This window comes from Motacilla alba, chromosome 1A (assembly GCF_015832195.1).
Source record: "Motacilla alba alba isolate MOTALB_02 chromosome 1A, Motacilla_alba_V1.0_pri, whole genome shotgun sequence".
Lineage (NCBI taxonomy): Eukaryota > Metazoa > Chordata > Aves > Passeriformes > Motacillidae > Motacilla > Motacilla alba.
The window spans coordinates 14,804,239-14,825,056 of NC_052031.1; the positions used below are offsets into that span (position 1 = coordinate 14,804,239).

Below are 20,818 nucleotides of genomic sequence, written 5' to 3' on the forward strand. Positions count from 1 at the left end.
TTAGATGTCAGAGCCCATGAAAGATAGATGATTACTTTGATTTCTGCAGAGTTCTTTGACTGTCACATCCCAGACTATTGAGTTCCATATAACAATGAAGACTTTGGTACCCAAAGTTCATAAATTTCACGAAACAGAGATAATGAAACCACTTACCGTATATATATTTTATAAAATTCATTAGATTAGGCATAGGTATTGCACCTGCATGCACAAATCAAAGCAGAGCAGCACTCTATGCTAAGTGCTTGCTCTCACAAATCAGGCATGAAATAATTATCTTATTTTAAGTGTTCTTAGAGCCTTAGGGCTCCATTTTCAGTTACAACATTAATGATTTGCAGTGAATTTTAGGGCTGACAGCAGAGGAATCTTCTTTGGAGAGCTCTGTTGGGTGATTTAATTCAGAGCCTCCCCGGTACAGCAGGGATGGGTGGGGATGCAGTGCTTCATTCCCCTTCTGGAACAGGTTTCTCTGAGCTTTTTAGGGCAGAGCTATTGCCACCTACTGGAATCAGGGAAAAGCTCTGCTTAAAAAATACTGTTCCATCATCTATCCAAAACAACGAATGCAAGATCTCAAGTATTGTCTGGTTAGATTTCAGTTGTGATGGCAAACAGTTGCTGGATGTAGTTAAAATATAATATTTGTGTCTAAATTGCTGTTACAGAAAACAAGTGTCACAGTTCAGTACTTAGATGGAAGGTTAGGGTGGTCAAAATGTCATTGTTAGAACTGTTGAAATTTAAACTCTATATGCATGTCAATAACTAGAAATTAAACAGGGCAGGGAAGTGCTAAAATGCTAATATCTCTATTTTAATGAGATTAAATTATATTAAAATGAATTAAAATTAATTAAAATTAACATTTTAATTCTATTAAAATAATATTTTAATTCTATTTAATAATATGCATGCAATATTGATCTCTATTTCCAACTCCTTGTCATTATGAGGACTTTTGTCTCAGATTCAAGAAGAAAAGCAAATTTAGAAAGTTGTCCCCCACCCCCGCCCCTTTCCTTTCGTTTCAGTTAAAATTTCCAAAGGATTGCTACTTTATTCTCTCTTCAGCTCCCATTGAAATATGAGGTTAACTGAGGTTTTAAGGTGTGGAAAGTTCTTTCTGCACAGCGCTGGCTTGGCTGGCAGGTACAGGGTCTGCTGCCTGGAGTAAGCAATAAATTATCTGTAAGCCTCAGCAGTGTGCCTGCAGACACAGAGCAGACCCAGGTTGTGCTGGAATTGTGTCACCACGTCCTAGCTGGAGTTTGAGTTGGGAGTTTGGGTGGGATTTGCTTTGTTTTTCTCAATTGAACTATCAAATCTTACCTTTCCTTGCTAACTTCACATACCAGGTTTCAACATGAAAGTACAGTTTTTATGGTACCTCTGTATGTCTAAAACTTTGGGATAATTAAAGCTATGCATTTTTTTCTCTTTCTTGTTTTCCAAAGTGTTTGGAAGCATTCAGAAAAGAAAAAAGATTGTAATATAGAACTTATTTCATTTGGAGAGTGAACTTCCAGTGAATTGTTCTGAGTTACCTGGATACTAAGTTACAGTAACCACTTGGTTTTCTTTGGTCTTTAATCACCACAGTCTTGGAAATGCTTTTGACAATTGTAAGTCAGGGGATGCTTTTGACACAATGACATTCCCTTGACACTACCTCTGGCACATGGTGGACAGCACAAGCATCAATAAAGGTTACTTGTAATTTTAAGTAAGAATAGGAAGTCTGGATGGAATTTGTTTAAATCAACTTCAGATGTCTAGAATTGTGACCTCGAGCTGTCTTGTAGTTCCTTGACTAATGGAGCAGAAAATGTTCCTTTTTTTCCTTTGCAGCTGGTCTTTGCCTGTGTTTTAGAGAATAGACTTCCTTATGCCATGCCAGCAGTTCTTGCATGCTGTTCTGTTAATATTTCTTCAGTTAATATTAAAATATTGATACTTATTATTATTGAGCCCTCCACTTAGCCCTTCCCACCAGTATTCATTGGAGCAATCTGTCTTTATTTAGCATTCAAAAGAGGCAACACCTGGGAGAAGAGGTATTTCTGCAGTGATTAGGCAGCTGGTTGATATTTCTGTTATAACCAAAAGAACTTTGAAAATTATAATTAATAAGAAAATGAAATGTAAATTCAGGTGAAAAACCAAATGAGATTAAACATCAGGTGGATATTTGTTTTATGATAAGCATGCATGAAATTCCAAAGTGTTGCATTTGACATAATAATCTTCAGACCAGTTTGTTTCAGTAATTTTATTATTGAGTGTCAATGCTGCAATCAGAAAGACTAAATGCTTCTAAATCTGGAAAGAAAAGCTAGAAGTTCTCCTGTCCTATAGCCCCAGTTCTGTCAGCAGTTTGATTGCAGTCTGGTGCTCCATCCATAAGCTCCCCAACATGTCAGAGCAGGGATGACCCAGAGCTTCCACCAAAAGCACAGGAGCAGCAGAGCAGCTGCAGTTCAGGGAAAGACCAGGAGCCCTGAGGTACAGCAAGGGGTCTGCACACAAGTGAAATTCTTACTGAGCTAAACTATCATGGGTGTTCAATGCCAGTCTGTCTTTAACAAAAAATACTTGAATCTCCTACATTTATAAGCATTTTTTGGTCCTGAAAGAGCTCCAACAGAATGAAGCCTGCCTGCCTGTGGCAGGAATGGAGTGACTAAATCTGTCTGGATTCTGTTAGAAAGCCTCGGGCAGCACAAGTTTGCTCTGGCAGCCCCCAAGGTGACTGATGGACACTTGCCAGTTAATGCTCATCTCTGAAATTCCCCAAAGGTTTGCCTTTCAGAAGAAATGGCCAAATTATTAATGAGCACTCCCTCCTTTCAGAGAAGTAGGGGAAGCTGGCAGTGACTGGATGAAGCCAGACTGGATGTGCACGCTCACTGCTGAAACCGATTGTTCCAAAAAGGAACTATTTCTGTATAACCACAGAAAAGCCAACAAACAATCTTTAAAGCCCATTCTGGGGTCACAGGGAGTCCACAAGAATTTCTCAATCATGATGGCTGCCAAGAGGGAAATAACAACTCATTCTGTTTCCAGAATGTATCTGTGATACCTTTTTGCTGGTTGTCATGCAGAGACAGCTTTGTGCTTATATTTTAAATCTGTGAAACGGCATCTACTTCACAGGCAGTTAAATATTCCCAGATGTCATTTCTTACAAGGGTTTGCCATGTGCCTGTGCCCTTACTGTGGCATGAGATGGAGCTGTTTCTTTTCAGTTTGTATTTGATTGCAGTGAACACAGTTAAATGGAGCTTTTGTGGCAGCCACCAAGTGGTGGGAGCAGGAATTCTCATGTCCCACTGGCCACTCTGCGTGCAAGTGACATCCCTAAGCCACACATCACTTCTCATCCCCATCAGACTCATCACATCTCCATCCAGACCTGCACATGAATACATGAGTATAAAAGTATAAAAGCACCCATACTGTGGGTCTTTACCAGATCATGGAGTTTTTTCCACTCCATCTGGTAGAATGCAGTGTGTTTCTTTTATTTTTTTTATATTACTGTCTATACTAAAATACCTATTGATCATGGCAAAGGCTTCAAAATATTGGGTAGTGTCACTGCCATTATATTTACTCGAATTTCTAAACATTCTTTGCTGATGTGCACCTCTGGGAAGTTCTTCAAGAGTTGATAATACCTGAAAGAAAGGAATAGTGGGAACTGCAGCATTTAACTGAAGTTTTTCAGTATGAGAATTAGGACTGAACTAAACTGTTTCTTTATCTATTACTGGATCTTTCTTATTTTGGGCATTGGCTGAGACTTTTTAAAAACAGGACTGGAATCTGGGAGACTTCATGACTTAACTGAGGGCACTTTGCTGCAGCCCACCTTTTATAAAGCATTTTTAGAGTGCTTGGGGTTCTCATGCACATCCTTCATTTGGAAGCTACAAGAAATAGTAGAACTTGTCTTGAAAGAGAATAAAAGATTTAGGGTTAGTAAAGTTGTTCAAGGACATGAACACAAGTTTTGAAATGGATCACTCTTTTATTGTTGCTTTTTCATAGGCTTTTTTAGTTTGGAAATACACAGAATTATGTTTCAAGTTGCAAAAATTATATTCTTGTGTCTTCTCATGAAGACACTGGGAGCTATTATCCAGTGATTGAAGTAGTTGAAACGATCACAGGCAGAAATGCATGAAGGACAGTGGCATTCAACTAAGATGCTTATGCTCAAAACCAATTAAGTTTTTGCATTTTGATTAGCTTTTAATTTGAATTCTGCCCATTAAAATTCTGTAATTATGACTAGGTATTTGTTAAGTGAACAGTTGATTATGTTTCATAGTTGCATGACCTCTCACAAGTTCCTGTGCTATTAATATAATATTTGAATTATTTATGATTATGAAATCATACAATTTAATTAATACTAGTTAATTCTAATTTTTCCTGGGGTTAACCAACTGTGTCCAGTCAGTCAGAATCAGAATTAGAATGGAGATAGGACACTGTAGAGCACAGAGACATCAGATGTTTCCTGACACTTTTTGTGACCATCTGATACTTTGGAAGAGTAGGAGAAAGCTTGGAAAGAAAAATCAGTCAATCTCTGTATAGTGCAATGAAGGTAATATTGTCTCCTGTAACAAAAATCTGGTATGTACTTATTTCTGTTCCCAATTTTTGAGTGCATTGTCAGCTGCTGTGAGGTCTGAAATGGTTGGGCTTTAACATTGGATAAATATTATTCTGCATTTTCTGGTTTGAGTCCATTTCTCAAGGTAAGGAGTGCCCGAAAGATGACGGGGAAGTCTGTTGGACTGAGTTCTGGCAGTAGCAGAGATTTGTCTCTCTCCCCTCCTGGTAGATAAGATGCAGAATGAAGCTTGAAACCCTTGGGATGTGACAGCAGAGTAGGAATTGTAGCTGACAGCTTGGAGGTAGCCACGGGGACTTGCAAGGTGCCTGTATAGGATGAAAGAAGTCTGAGGCAAATCCCAAACTGAGCATCTTTCACTGGGAGATTAGAGTTATCTAATCCCACCAAAGGTGCTTGCTCAGCCCCACAGCTCAGGAGCATCCAGCTGGCACTGTCACACAGCTGACTTTCTTCCTTAGGCAACTGACACAGCAACTGGGCTGTCCACACTTCAGAATCCACTAATAGGTGGTTACAAAAGTACTGAAATGTCCAGATCAGCAAACAGTTAGGGACCCCTTTGACCTGATTAATTTTGGGCAATTATTTGTCATGGGGAAAAATTGCTCCTGTTTCCAGGCTGCTGCTCAGTCTATGCAGACGGAATGACAGCTCCAGCGATCTATTTATCAGGCAAATTCAGATGCAGTTGCAAAGCTGAAATTTCTCAGCTTGTGAAAGTGTTTGAATTCAAAATTAAAGATCCTTACATAAATAAATAATCATATTTAAAAATTAGGTTTATCTTTGATCAGGTAGCCAGCACAGAACAGTGGGCTAAGTCTCTTGCAGGTGTGTGTTCTGACATGACTGAGAATCATGGAATCATTTAGATTGGAAAAGGCCCTTAAGATCATCAAGTCTGTAGTTGTAACAGATAGATGCTCTAGCAGGGGGGTCAGTGTGATAAAGACTTTTTCCATTCTGTGCAGATGCACCAGTCATGTACTGAGGTGCAATTTGCTTTCTTTGCTGTGAACTAAATTATTTTTTCAGGTTTTTGAAACATATACTAGTATTTTTAAAACTCTTTGCCAGTTATAGAAAAAGGCTTCAATAAGTGTCCTAAAGCTCTGTATTTTATGCCACGAAGGTTAAGCAATGTGTAGCTGAATCCCATGGAGTTTTATGACAATAGTTTTTCAAGGCTGTATGTGTCTGTTTTTTTCTGGTTGTCTGGGACTTTGAGGGTTTTTTGGTTTTGGTTTAGGAATTTTTAGGTGTTTTTGTTTTTCAGTTGCTGTCGTCTGGTATAAAAAGCTTCATCTGTAAATTTTTAGGTAACATCTGGTTTAATGGATGAATTGTTTCTCTGTGTAAACTGTAAAGTCAAAGTGATAAATGCAAACTTCTCCAGAGAGGTGTGGAGCTTCTGAGGCGTGGACGACAGCAGCTAGGGAACTGTGGGAAAGCTTAGAAATTATTGATTCAGACAATAGTCAGGTTTAAAGGAATCTGTTTGCCTTCAGGTCGAGTTGCAGTTCATTTAATCCTTTAGACAGCATCTTACCACGTGTACAAAAAAGGAGCAAGGATTTTTCCTTAAAACAGAATATGCTGATTTATAGTGAAATTGTTCCTCATGGTTTCACTGGTTTCTATGGGTTGTGCTAATGTAACTGTTTTGGATGCACATGGGTGGATGTGGGAGGCCACTTGATGGACAGGGTAGAGGTGGTTTCCAGAGCTCTCCTTCGTTTCGTGTCTGACTACCACTGAGTTATTGCACAGTTTATCTGGTGCCTTGCTAAATTCTGCCCTCTAAGAAAGTTGGGGGTTTGTTCACACAACTAAATATCTTTAGCAGAAGAGTAGGGGCTTGAACTTATGAGAACTAATCCAAATGTTGAGATTCAGATTCTTATACAGGATGAGTAATTGATTGTGGATAAATAATCTTAGCTGTTCCCAAGCATCATCCACAAAAACCTTCCTCCATCCAAACAGCAGCTCCTCTAAATTATTTCTCTTTTGTCCTCTGTCATTTCCATGCCAGACTTCAGATGAAAACATGACTCAATGAACTTGGCATAAATTTATATTGTTCAGTGGATTGCCGTGATATGAAAGTCAGCACTCTACACAGGAGACTGTAAAAATCTCCTTGAAGGAGATTCTTAGTAAATCAAATATATTTGTTTTACACTTGAGACTTAAATTGTCAAATTGTAGATTATCATCATCTTGATAACCCAGGCACAAAAGGCTGGCATTAGAACAGTCCTTAAGTAGTTCTACTTGTGTTAAAACAAAGAAATGGGAGATTAGTGAAACTGTGAATTAACTATAAAATCTCTGTGTGCCAACAGCACCTGATGTCAAAGTTTATCTCAGAGCAGAATGTGTAGTTTTGAAACATGCTTGTTCTAACAAGCATTTTACAGAGATGGACGATCACATTAGTGTTTTTCTTCAAAAGCAATTTCCTTTGCCTGACTTGATTTGAATTTTGACCTTTTAAGATTTTTGATCTAAATCTATTTAAGATGCTTCTGAAGGGCGTAAAAGACAATGAGAAGTCAGCAGCTTTCATATTAAAAATATACAAACTGTTCACAATGAAACAATTAATTCAAGCAAAAGCTGTATGGTCAGAGCTAGACTGTCCTCATTGCACAGCAAAGCAAAAATTAATGGAAATTTGAGAAGAAAATCAAATTGGTCTCTGTCTTGTGCCTGTGCTGTGTCTTGCCCAGCCATTTCTCACACTGGGGTTTTCAGTGTTGTGCTTCAGAATTATTGTACAGCCAAAATGGCTCAAGTATTACAAAAATTTACATTGATCATCATGGGAAGTGGTTTTATCCTGTTTCATCCTCCTGTTATTCACAATAATATTTTAGACTACCCACACTGGCTCTTTTCTTACCTTCTTTTATGTGCCATATGAAGGTGATTTAAGGAGATGGGGAGCAAAGCTTTATTCTTTTGAGCTTCAGACCATATCTGATAGAGGGTGGATTCTGTGATTTTGAAACTGACCATATAATGCTTGTAATTTGAAAAGCTACCTATCTCATTTATTTCCAGTCAGTTGAATTTTTTGCATCAGCTGTTGGTAGGTCAGGCTTTCATTAAATAGAACTGATGTACATCTAGGGTAGCCTGTAGAAAACACTTAGCCAAAGAAATTCAGAGTAAAGGTTTTCAGTGTAGCATTTCCGTGGTTTTGGTCTGGCAGTAATTTCAGAGGCTGTGAGGTGGTGTGTCTTCAGTGCTTGTACCAATGTGACTGTAGCCCAGCATATTGGCACATACAAACTGGGCACCAGTGCCTGACTGCATCGTTTCACTTGTGCCATTTACAGGGAATTGCCTGGACGGTCACTCAAAGTGTTTCAGTCAGCAGTTTAATGACCAAGTGACACCAGTGGCAAGTGGCACTCTTCAGGGGTCAGTACTGGAGCTGGTGCTGTTTAGGATCTTTGTTGATGACAGGGACAGTGGGATCGAGTGCACCCTCACTGGGTTTGCAGACAGCCCCAAGCTCTGTGCTGCTGTCAACACACTGGAGGGAAGGGATGCCATCCAGAGGGGCCTGGGCAGGCTTGGCAGCTGGCCCCATGTGAACCTTCTAGAGCCACAGAACCATCAAGGCTGGAAGAGCCCTTTAAGATCAAGTCTGACATCAGCCCAGCACTACCAGTGTAACCACTAAAGCACATCAGCCTCTTAAACACCTCCAGGGATGGTGACTCCAACACCCTCTGGGCAACCTATTCCAATGCCTGACCACCCTAACAGTGAAAAAAAATAATTCTAAAATCTAACCTGAATCTCCCCTGTCTCAGCTTAGGGCCGTTTCCTCTGGTCCTCTTACTTCAGTCACTGTAGAAGAGACCAGCCCTCTCCTAACTACAATCTCTTTTTGGGTAGTTGAAGACAGCCATGAGATGCTCCCTGACACTCCTTGAGACTGAACAAACCCAGCTCCCTCTGGCATTACTCAAAAGATCTGTTTCCTAAACCATTCATGAGCCTTGTTGCCTTTGGCTGGACATGCTCCAGCACCTCAATGTCCTCTTTAAAGGGATGATCCCAGAGCTGAACACAGGATTCGAGGTGCAGTACAGTGCTGAGTACAGTGGGGTGATATCTGTGCTGCTCCTGCTGGCCACAATATTCCTGACACCACTATTCAAGATGGCACTGGCCTTCTTGGCCACCATCAACAGGGATGTTAACAGGCTGTGGAACAGGCTGCCCAGAGAAACCCTGCATGCCTCAACCCTGGAAGTGTTCAGGGACAGTTTAGATAGGGCTCTGAATAACCTGGTCTAGTGAAAGGTGTGCCTGCCCATGGAAGGTGCAGGTTGGAACTTGATGGTCTTTAAGATCCCTTAAGATCCCTTTCAGATCACACCATTCTATGATTCTTTGATTTTCTTCTGTATTTCAGCTTAGGAAGCGATGGGTAGCTGCTCCTCTGCTTCCATCATATATGCTCCCTTCATGCAGGACAAAGTTCAAAATTTTGCCTGGTAATAAACTATATGCTAATTATAAGTACGTTCTGCAGCAAAATAATAGGTCCTATAGAAACAGTGGTACAGTAGTAGAACAGTAATAGAGCTTGAACAAATCTCCAGCCTTGAAGAGGTGTTATTTTTTTTAACATTGCCAGCAACTGCAGATGTCTTTGCCTTTACTGTGTGCCCCATGCCGGTTTACAACTGAAGGATAAGCAAAGCACAGTTTATTACTGCCATGTTTCTATTTAATCTAGTCTCAAGTGCTGTTTTTCCCATTTCATTGCACTGAATCTGCTTTTTTTGCAACACAATTTCCTCTCTGTTAGGGGCAGACAGTGGAGAATAGATGAGTGGCTCAGTCACAGGAGGCTTTGGAGACATCTGGTTGTCCCTTGTGTCATTTGTGTTCCAATTTGTCAAAAGCAGGACACAACTGGGGAAAGATGGCAGGGGAAGGAAACACACTGACCTGCCTGCAGTTGTGTCTGCATGAATCAGCATGTTGGTTTGTGCCCATGGAGATGGCTGCAGGATAATAAACCAAGTGTGTCTTTGTTTACAGTTTTGTTTGAGAGAAGGCATGAGGCCCTCTCTGCAGAGCTGCCAATCTGGCTGGGCAGAATGGAGAAATTCATCTCAGCATCAAGATGCTTAAAAGTGCTCATCAACTTGTATTCATTACAAACACCTGCAAACGAAATTCCTGTAGCAGCAAAAGAAGCAAAAGTGATGATGTTGAAGCAGTGTGAAACTGAGCGCTCCTGTGTCTGCAGTGGGCCAGTCTGTATCCAGGCACAAAGGACATGTCTTTGGGAGGGAGTTCAGCTGATCTGTTTTCTATGTGTTTTCACCTCAAGAGAGAAAATGAATCAATGCCCTGGATAAGATGGCCTTTCCAGGGGAGCTCAGCAAGGCAGAGCTGTGGAAGGGTGGAAAGGTGCACTGACAGCACTGGCTGCATTGCTGACCCCAAAGTAAGGGCTCAGCATTTCTCCCCTTGATCAGGTGCAGCTCAAGTGCAAAGTGGAACTGTAACTCTTACAGGTTACTGCCATTAGGGAAACATTAGGGTTTTACCAAGGTTTCAGGAGTGCATTTTTCCAATATTTGTAGGGATAACCTCTCTCTTTTAAATATTTTGGAGCTTTGGATTTCCAGATCCTGCTTTAAATGTTGTCCTTTCATCAATGATGACAACAGAAAGATTTCTGCCCCAGGAGTGCTGGGGGGTTGGCCACCAGTGCTTGGCACATGGCTGCTCAACTCCGAAGCATTGCAGGGTGGCTGTAACTCCACCATCCACAACTTGTTGCCCACCTATTGCCTGTTGCAGGCATCTTCATTCTGGTTTCCCTACTGTCAAGAAGGTCATATCCTTCACGTAAATGCTCAGCTAATCTGGAAATCATAACCCAGGCAGATGTTCAGCTTTCTATGATTTCTTCTTTGCAAGTAACTACCACTTTCTGCATATGAAAGAGTAGTGTCTGCTTAAGTCCTCTCTCCTAAAAAAGTGGTGGCAGCTGAAAAGTTTCACTAGTTGCATTTATGACTTGTTCCTTTAAACAAATGTTAATTTTAAAAAAATTAAAACAAAAAATGAAGTTGCGAGTATGCCTTTAAAAATGTTAGATTGATGGCAGTCAGAGGGAAATACCTGATCTTATACCTATTCTTTGAAATATGGAATGCCCACATGATCCTTGGAATAGAAACATATTTTCTTTCAGTAGCTAATTACAAGCACTACCCTCTCCTAAACTATTTCACTGAGTAGGAAGGAAAATGCACTCCTCTTTTCTTTATAACTTCACTTGACCGTGGCACACTCCACTGACGTTGCTGATTACTCCTGAATTGTGCCACATGGAGTTGGTTCAGCAGTGATGTAAGGACCAACTTCCATCTGACCTTAAATCCTTGTGTGCAACATCTTTATCTCAAAGTCCTGCTGCTGCAGCTGGTTTTGCACTGTGTGATATTCCTGTGAATTGGTCTGATGGCTTTGGTATCACCATTTTTGTAGCAATGACTGGTTGTTTGAAGGAGATCTGTAAATAGCTAAGTGTTTAAACTCAGGGATGTTCTGCTGATTACTCTTCCTAAGACCGGGCTTGAGAAAAAAAACAAGTTTCTGAGTGTAGAACTTTGCTCAAAGACCTTGTACATTACTTGCCATGTTTATATTGCAATGTCAACTAGTGCCCTGAAAATTCTTTAATAAAAAGGAGTTTTGTTGATTTTCAGGTGTTCAAATGAATCCATATTCAAAAAGGAAGATTTATTTTGGGCATACAATTTCTGCCCCACTCCGTACTCTTGGACAGCACTTCTGGGCCTTATTTTGTATTTGGTTTTCTTTGCACCTGGTAAGAAAATACTTGTTTTTGCATATAAGTTTAAAATGTCAACTAGTGAAGCTGCGTGTTAAATTTATTTTTGAGTCCAGCCATTAAAGTCAGGCTGATCTTTTAATTCCTAATTCCTAGGGATGGGTCCTATGCCCTGGACTGTCAATTCTGAAATTTACCCACTTTGGGCTAGAAGTACAGGAAACGCGTGTTCTTCTGGAGTCAACTGGGTTTTCAATGTGCTCGTGTCACTGACATTTCTGCACACAGCTGAATACCTGACATACTATGGTAAGTAACAGTAAGTGTCTGTATGTGCAGTACTGCCACTGGCACAGAGATTTTCTCTGGATTCTGGGTCCCTCCGCTGGTTTTGCTATGAAGTGTCAAAGCAGCGTTCTCAACCCACTGTGGTTTTGTAAGAGTAGAGATCTGCTTGGATCAGAGAGTTTGGTCTGGATTTCATAAGAAGCATTTATTTTTGTCCTTAACTGAGGACCCAGACAGTTGATTAAAACAGAGAAGCTGGAAAAAACCACTTTAGATCTAGTGAAATGATGCTGACTCTCACTTAAGGTGACAGCATCTGCAGTTTTCCACTTTATGGTGACATCCAAGGCCAGTCTTAGATGGTACTTGCAGAAATACAGCTGTTGATAAAGTGCTGCCTGTGGGACCCTGTGGAGTGTTTGTCGGGTTACTGCTCAGCCACTCTGGTACAAGTCATTTAAATCACATTAATCTGCCAGGGAACTGATGTGACCTTCACATCCTTACTAGTGCAGAGCCTTTTAGCTGTACTTGTTATTCTTTTGAGCCAGTGTAGCAACTCTGGGTTTGTTGGTCCTTTGCTACCTGCTTTGCCCCTTTCTCAGTATTAATTGTCACCACAAAGCACTTTTAGATCATAATTAGGTGTCAAAGTCACAAACATTATTTTAATCCTGACTCATTTCTTTCACTAGAGCTTTTTATTTTGAGGACTTGTCGTAATGTGTCCTTCGCTGTCAAGACAAACCAAGAAAGCTCTTTCCTTTCACATCTGCTTTTTTTTTTAATTTGGACATGTGAATGTCTAATTGCTGTTTATTTTAAGAGCAGAGTGACTTGCCCAGAAAGGTTGTGTATTATCTTTCACATGAATTGGAATTGCCTTTGTCAATTTACTTTGGTGAGGAATGAGGCAGTAATGAGTCCTTCTCCTACACCCACAGCCACACAGCTCGTTGTTGTAACCCTGCCACTCCAGCCTTTGCTTTTACACTCTCCTTTGAAGCCACAGCCTACTGCTTCTGTCACTCCCCTGCTCTGGCACAGAGGAGGGATGGGAACCTCTGTAACTGACTGTGACTATGGTTTTGCATTGCAGGAGCCTTCTTCCTCTACGCAGGGTTTGCTGCCTTGGGACTGGTTTTCATCTATGGCTGCCTTCCTGAGACTAAAGGGAAAAAACTGGAGGAAATTGAATCTCTGTTTGAAAACAGGCTATGTACATGTGGTATGTCAGATTCTGATGAAGGGAGGTATATCGAGTATATTCGGGTGAAAGGAAGTAATTACCATCTTTCTGACAATGATGCTTCTGATGTGGAATAATTTTCAGCTGCTGATGTATTTAATCATTTAAAAGCCTTCTGGGGGAAAAGCAGCTCTCTGATGACCTCACTGCCCTGCTTCTGGTCTGGTTCTCCTTTCTACTGTGTATTTAAAAATGCCTTCATGTTCAAAAATGCTCCATTTGGGAGGAAATTCAATATGCTAGCATTTTCTTGATAACCGAAAGCAATGGCTTCCAAAAGAGATTGAATTCCACAATGATGTGACTTTACCCTGTGTGTGTGACACTGCTCCATCCCCAGAGGTTTAGTAGGGTGCACTGTACCAGATGAATACAGAAGGCTATCCTAGATGGTCAGGGGCTGTCCTTATCTCCAATACTGACAAAACCTAAAATAATCGAGTGGCTGAGGAGAAAGCAGCTGACAGCTGTTGGATCCCCATCCCACAGGAGCCAAGGAAGAAGCTCTGCTGTGCCGTATGACAAAGGATGAATGCATAAGCTGCTGTAACAGTAACCATTTAAAAGGTTTAACTGATTGGGAAAATACAAATACCTGCTGTATCCATCAGAGGGACGTTTCCCAACTTTACCCAAAGAGAGAGAATTTCCATTATTTATTTGAGATTGCAAGTAGAGAGCCATATTCACCTGGATGGGGGTTCACTGGGGTGGTGTGTGTCTGTGCTACCCCGGGTTATCCACCCTCTGCTGCTCCTGAGTACATGCTGCAGTTGGGAGTTGATGTTTGTGAGAAAAACTGCCAAAATTAATTACTGACAGCAGGAAACCAGAGCTCAGTACGTGGCCACACGTACAAATGTACTGGTATATATTGCTAGGTACAACGCAGAGGCTTCAGTTTTAAAAAAATATGTTTGTTTTCATTTTTAGCATTTGAACATATTGGTTTGTGCCTCGTTTTGAACACAAAAATACCATTAGCTAAAAGAAAGAGAAGGAGGGGAGAGGGTTTGTGCTGCTAAATGCACAGTGGTCATCCCTCCTGCGCCTTTTGCTTGTGAATAATTATTGCCTTCAGTTTACCTCCATATGTGCCGAGTAAATGACTCCCAGCACATTTTTCTTCAAATTTCCATAGCCAGTTGGTGTCTTGCTGGATCTAAAGAGAAATATTAGCCATGGGCAGAAGCCTGCATCTCATATTAATTGCCTTACCGAAGCATTGCGAACTTGTCAAGAAAATGTCAGGCACAAAACTAACTTGGCTGCCTTTAGCATGGTAATGAAAATATGAATGGTATTTTATTCACCTGCTGTGATTGCTTGCCTTGGAAAATTGAATTTTATGCAGCTACATAAAAATATTATTTGTTTTTTCTTTGTCCTGTCCTCACTGCTTGAAGTCTTCAAAGATATGAGTTTGAAAGCATCAGCAATTCAAATTCTTATCTTTGAAACATTTGCTTCATGAAAGAATGTGGGAAAATTCCTCTGCCCGTGGGCTGATGCCCATTTATTTGGTAAAAAATACATTTATTTTTCATTGTGTAAAGATTAAAGAAGTCATTAGGTTCATTAGCTTTTATAGATTTGGTTTGTGGGTTTTTCTTGGGTTGAAAAATGTTTTTAATGTTGGATTGCTATCAAAACCAACCCTGGACATTTGTTACTAAATTTTTATTGGATAACATGGGGTTTTGTTGTAAAGAAGTCTGACATTATGTTATCTAATCTTCTATGGGGGAAGTTCTTATTTTCCAATTATTGACCTTCAGGGATTGGTTGTATTTTGGTTTTTTCTTTTTTCTTTTTTTTCTTCTTTTTTCTTAATCAGAGAAATATTTTTGGAAAGAAAACATTTTAAGGAATCCTTCTGTGACTTGACTGGGGCTAAAAGGGAAAAACATAGTAGACAGAGGGAATTTCAAATGAATCTTTGCATAGAGCAGCTCGACCTTGGACGTCTCCTGTGCGGTGAGAGGGCTGCATTCTCATGCCTTCCATCTTGCCTCCCTTTTAAGCGCACAATATTTTTATGCTTGAAAGCACCAGCTGTAGAAAATGCTGAGATCTCCAGATCTATCTATTGCAAATGCTGAGGTCCTCAGACCTCTCTACAAATGCCCCTGCTGTGGCATGTCTCCCTTCAGCTGTCACCTCTTTGAAGCCTTCACTGAAGGTGCAGAGATACTTGGTACAGAGAAGAACAAAATCGTTTCAAGGAGAAATTAACTTATTTCTGAAACCAAAAACTGGTGTTTGAAGGCCCGAATTGGAAGCAGTTTTGTTACCTAGAGCAGTGTGTGAATAGGTGTGTAACAGCCAATCTGTGCTTACACAGTTTAAGTGGTTCAAGTGGGTATTTTCTGGCTTCTGGGGATGGGGACTTCGGGTTCTGACAGCCCCAAAAGCACAAGCCCACATTGACCTTCACACCTGTGAACATTCCCTTGCTTGGTGTGTCTGGAGTGGGAGTGAGGTGGGAGCCAGCGTCCCAGCGCCAGCGCTGACCTCACTTGTGTCCACAGAGAGAGGGAAGGTGCAGGGATTGGGCAGAACTGAAGGGAAGCCCCTGGAAAGGTCACTGTCACGGGGTCAGCAGCCTCTTCTGTTTTGCAGGCAGTGCTGGGGCTTTTTAGCAGCAGAAGACCACCTCTCTCTGCCAGCCTTGTTTCACGGAGCTTCCCCAAGGGGCGCTCAGTCGCGTACAGCACTGGGCTCATTTTCTCACACAGCTTCAGTCTTACTGAAAACAGTTTTCTGAAGGTTTGTATCCCCCGTCCTTTCTCCCAAGACACAGCGATTGAAAGATGCATTTTATTCCTCACTGCTACTGGCCATGAGGGTACAAAATAGGTTGGCTTCTTTATTGTCCCTCCCTGTTCTCTGCCTATGGAGAGCGGGGTTTGAGTCTTCCCTTTGGGGTTTCTTCACACCAAGAAAGCATTCCATACCCTACAAACACTGACCCAAGCATCATGTGTATTGAAAATGAGATCAGATACTTCAAATTAATCTTATGCTGTAGGGTTTTATTTTTAGAATCTGTGAACATTTAAAGTTTATGAAGAAAATTAGAAGTATGTTTCTATTTTGCAAATATTTTTATATTTATGAGTATTTTAAGTTTTAAGAGATTTTTGCTAAAGGTAGACTTAGTAACATTCCAGATAAAAGAATAAAAATACAGTGTAACTGAATAATTTCTTATTAAAAGAATTTAATTTATGAAGTAGCATAAATAATATGTCTAAGCACAATATTCTTTTATTGAAAGCTTTTTACAGAAGATGTGAAATTGTTTCTTCACAAGGACTGCACACTTAATTCAGGTATTCTGTGCATCAAGAGTGTGAGAGTAATACTGCTGGTAGAATTGGGCATATTGATTATACAGAACAATTTGAGACATTTTAATTCTGAATTATCCACCAATTCTACATGTTGTGAGCTAACAACTATAAAAGAAATGAGCCCTGTTGCATTTTTAATATTTTAAAATTTAATTCATGTTAATTTGCAAATAGTAGTTTGATCACCATGCTGAGTAATTTGAGATAATTTAGCACTTTTTTCTTCCCCTTGTCACTTTGTTCATCAAAATAACAAGAGAACCAAACCAGTTTTGAAAATAGATAGAGTCAAAGCAAGGCCCAGGAGTCATTTGGAGGGCTGGAGTTTCATTGCTGTGTGGACACTTTGGATTGGTCACTCTTGCAGATGTTTCCTTGGGAGGTGCCGTGACAACGCTGGCAGAAATGGTGGGGCAAGAAAGGGTAAATCACAAAGGACCATTGTTCCAACAGTAACTTATTTTTGGGTGGGTTGATAATGCCACATTTCACTCGTGTAGGAGTTAGGGTTGGGAGGGGACAAGAAGGAAATGATGCATGGAAGCACAACAAAGTCAAGTTCAGTAGAGATGGGTGTTGTAGCCAGCAGGAGCAGTCTCCAACTTGTCTCCCTTGTGGGGTGAGGATGATGGGGCGAGGGGCTGTGCTTGGCCCTCTGGATAGGCATGGAGGGGCTGTCAGGGGAAGAAGCACTCTTGTGTTGCTCTCCCATGCCTGTGTGGAGGTGCGGACGTGGCCAAGTTGTACTTTTTCCTTGGTGAAATCTCTTTTGCCACTCGTTGTCACTTGGGCTGAGCGCTGGGGAGAAGTTTGGACCTTCAGGGGCTGCTACAGGCCCTAGGCAAGGGTCTTGGGTGCAGTCCCACAGGCATTCAGTGGGCAAGGAAAAGACAGACCCTGTACTTCTCCACTTTTTACCCAGCTTTCTGCTTCTTGGTGATGCTCTTCTAACATGGTCATTTTGAAATTTTACTTGCATTGTTGGCTTTGTTGGCTGAACATCACTACTGCAAAAGAACCGGAATCTTTACAGCAGGGAATGATCTTGGGGTAGAAATCAAGACAGAAGAGATGCAAAGCACTTTAAAGAGTAAGATTTGTGTGCACTTTTTTTCTGAGAGAATCAAGCTAACCAAACCCATTCCTCTGCATTGGGAAGAGAATCAAGCTTTGTGTACCAGGCCAGAAGCAGATAATGCCACAATATGTGCTTTATGGCAAAATGTGTTTTTATTGCGGGTAACATTTACAGCTTACATGTAGCTGCTGCCTATAAAGTGACTCAATTGTTCTCTGGATTTTAACAAGTCATACTTTTGTGCAAAAATATTAGTGGTTTTCTATCAATCTTCATCACCTTGTGTACAGTACAGTTAAGCATAATCCACAGTGGTCTAGATTGTGGCAGTGTTTCAAATGTCAGCACAGTAAAATTCTAGGTGAACATTGTTAAAGAAATATTGTTGTTTGTGATACTGGGGGTTAAAATTCCTCAAAGACAACTATATATAGATTTTAAAAGTCTGAAAAAAGGCAGTTCTTATCTATTTTGTGTATGTTTTCATATAGAGAAGGAGTTTTTTATGTGCCAATAACCATCACTGTAGTGTTTTGTAAATGGGTGTTAATAGTGTTGCAGAGTTCTGTATATGAGAATATACTTTAGCCACAATGACCTGTTAGTGTGAACCGTGGCATGTTTTTAATCTTACACCTCTCATCAGAGGTGCTCACTCGCTGGCTTCAGTAGAGCTCACTCATGCCAGGGGAAGTTTGACAAGAGTCAGGCCTCAACAATACAGACTTCATCTAAATCCCTGCTTCTTCACATTGTCCCTAGACAGTATGTTACATGTGAATGATCTGGCACATGTAATTTTAAAGCTTCAAATCCAGTTCAGTTACTCTCCTTGGTTTTGTTGAAAAAAATTTTGTCAGAATTTGCTTTGGCCTTTCATGACATTTATATAAATAAGGAGCATACTGATGAATTATGAATATTGTCCACCGATTTCTAAAGGAACCATCTGTTTCTGAAGTGTTAAAATAAAGGCAAATTTCTCTTGCTGCCTTAAACATTACACAGACTTTGGAGAGGACTGAATGTATGACCATCATGGTGACTTCTGCAGGAGAAACTTCATGGATCCTCAGCAGGTGTGAAATGAGGTGGTTTCATGGTGCTGGGATGCTGCGTTACACTGCGGGCCCTGCCTAGGGCACGCCTGGCATCTGTTTGATTTCAAGTGCTCCAGCAGTCCCTGTGAAACTGATGGGATTATTCATGTGCTTGATATTCTCCATGTGCTCAGTGTCCTGCTGGTCCGGGACGTCACTGGGAAGTGGCACGAGTCATGTCTCTGCTTTCCATTGTGAATCTCGCTCCTCTACAAAATGCTTAACCGCATCTTTGTGGGACAAATGCCATCTAGAATATTTGAGACATTACTGGGGACCGAGCTGATAGTAATAATTCCATGCTGAATAATGTGCACATGGTGCCATCAGGCACACTGTAATCCCTGGGCACGGGTTATGGTTTTCAGTACAAAACAGGTCTTGGCAAAACAATTTGCTGGGTTGTCCAAGTCATTTCTTAACCATGTCGAAAATGTGCCATTTCCATTTCCAACCGGTCAAGCCTATAATGTATGAAAGTGTTGTACATTTTCTGAAACTTAAGTGATGTAAAATTATTTAATTGACTTATGATTGCTTTAATGAAGTTTGGTCTTTACATAAAAATAAATATCTTCAAAGAATTGTCAGTGCCAGAAGTGTAAATGAACAAAATAAAAGGTGAGATACTTAATTACAGAATTGTTCTCAAGGTTTCATTTGTTTGAGTATTCGGGTCACCTTTTAGAGTGGCAGCTTCGCATTGCTCAGCAAAATGAGCTCAGATAGGCCATGGGCCTTCCTGAAATAAGGGAAGGGTAAGATTAGCTTTGGATATGATCTTAATATGATGTTTTTCAAATCAGAGGATGGTTCTGTGACAGCTGCTAAGTGTCCCTTCCTTTCTGGAGGATTTGTGTGAAGAGCTGAATACAGCTATGCAGAGCTGCCAACTGTCCCAATGTCCCACCATGGGTTTGCAGTGTCCTCTGTCCAAACAGACTGGTTTCTTTACAGCAATTTACACCTTCAGACTTGATTATGGACTGGGAAAAGAGCAGGAGTTGCTGTTTTCTATTGGGGAACTGTGCTAATTCTGTGTGTTTTATTAAGAAAATTGCTGGGATCAGTTTGATGGCTAAAAAAAAGCAGCATGACCATGACTGTGCTGTGCTGGGGCTGCCCTGGCTGCACTTCCCAGTGCAACAGAGGAATCACACCCACGAGAACAAATGGAAGATGCTTCTGTTACATCCACCCAGCACAGGTACCACAATGGAATCCTGGTGAGATCCAGAGCTGCCTCTGGCAGAGCTGTAGCCTTTTGGTCCAGGATGCAGAGAGATCACAGCCAACGGGGAGAAGCTGGCAGTGGGAGACATCTTGGCAATCCTGTGTCTGTGGCAGTGCATATCTCCAAGAGGGGAGGGAGGCAGCTCAGCACTGTGCACTGACAGCTTCTGTTCCCAGGTTTCTGGCTGATAGTGCTTATAAAGGTGATGAGTGACTGCAGTTCATATTACTTGTCACCAAAACTATGGCAGCTTTGTGGGATAATGAAAATCTGGTGGCTCTGCTGTTAAACACTCCATTTTTTTGCCTTCTGCCATTTCTCTATGCTCCAGCTACTATTACAAAGCAACTACTGATGGATTGATTTTTGCCAAATGCCTTCTCCCTTGTGTAGAACTGAACTGCAGGCAGTTACAGTGGTTGCTCCTAACCTTTGTGAGCATTTTCAGGATCAGGACTGGGTGATGCTCTATCTGAGCTAAAGTCACCCATGGAGTGCTGTGTGGCCTTTGCTTTATGCAAGGCACAAAGTGCTTTTTTCAAGGCTCCTACAGTTTGTGGGAAGTAAGTAGGGAACTTAAAGGAAAGCTTAAAAAAAAAAAAAAGTTATTTTATCTCTAATCTCAGTGGTCACCTGCTGGGTTGCTCTGGGCTGGTTGAAGAGACCTGCTGCCAATTGTCCCCTGACCTGGTGTCCCTCCAGTTCACCCCTCACCCACACAGAGCCCCTGCAGAAACATACTCGGGCCCTTCAGCTGCTGCAGTTTCACTTCCACTTGACCCAAAATGAATGCATCTCAGCTCTTCTCCTGATGGACAGTCTAACACATCAGCCCATCAAGCAACCAGCTGAACTCTGTGGGAACCAGTCACACACACTTGAATCAGCAGTCCCACAGTCTCATCCCGGGGCTGTTTGTTAGCTGGTCTCCAGGGCAGGTTTTCAATCCCTTGTTTAATATGTGTTACCTACCCCACACCTGCATGTGTGTGTGTGATTGAGAAGGTCTGCA

The 20,818-nt window shown here is 41.1% G+C and overlaps 1 protein-coding gene across 2 annotated transcripts in view; it reads left to right on the forward strand.

Moving 5' to 3' along the window:
• Positions 1 to 19,211, forward strand: part of SLC2A13 (solute carrier family 2 member 13) — a 140,321-nt gene extending 121,110 nt beyond the window's left edge. The window contains exons 8-11 of one of the 2 annotated variants that reach the window (XM_038153141.1): positions 11,416 to 11,537; positions 11,658 to 11,810; positions 12,889 to 13,017; positions 15,661 to 19,211. In XM_038153141.1, the coding sequence (XP_038009069.1) occupies positions 11,416 to 11,537; positions 11,658 to 11,810; positions 12,889 to 13,017; positions 15,661 to 15,680 (424 nt within the window). In that variant the 3' untranslated portion in view covers positions 15,681 to 19,211. Of the gene's footprint in view, positions 1 to 11,415; positions 11,538 to 11,657; positions 11,811 to 12,888 lie in introns of both variants that reach the window. The other variant, XM_038153140.1, reaches the window with a different exon arrangement.
• Positions 19,212 to 20,818: the final 1,607 nt, after the last annotated feature.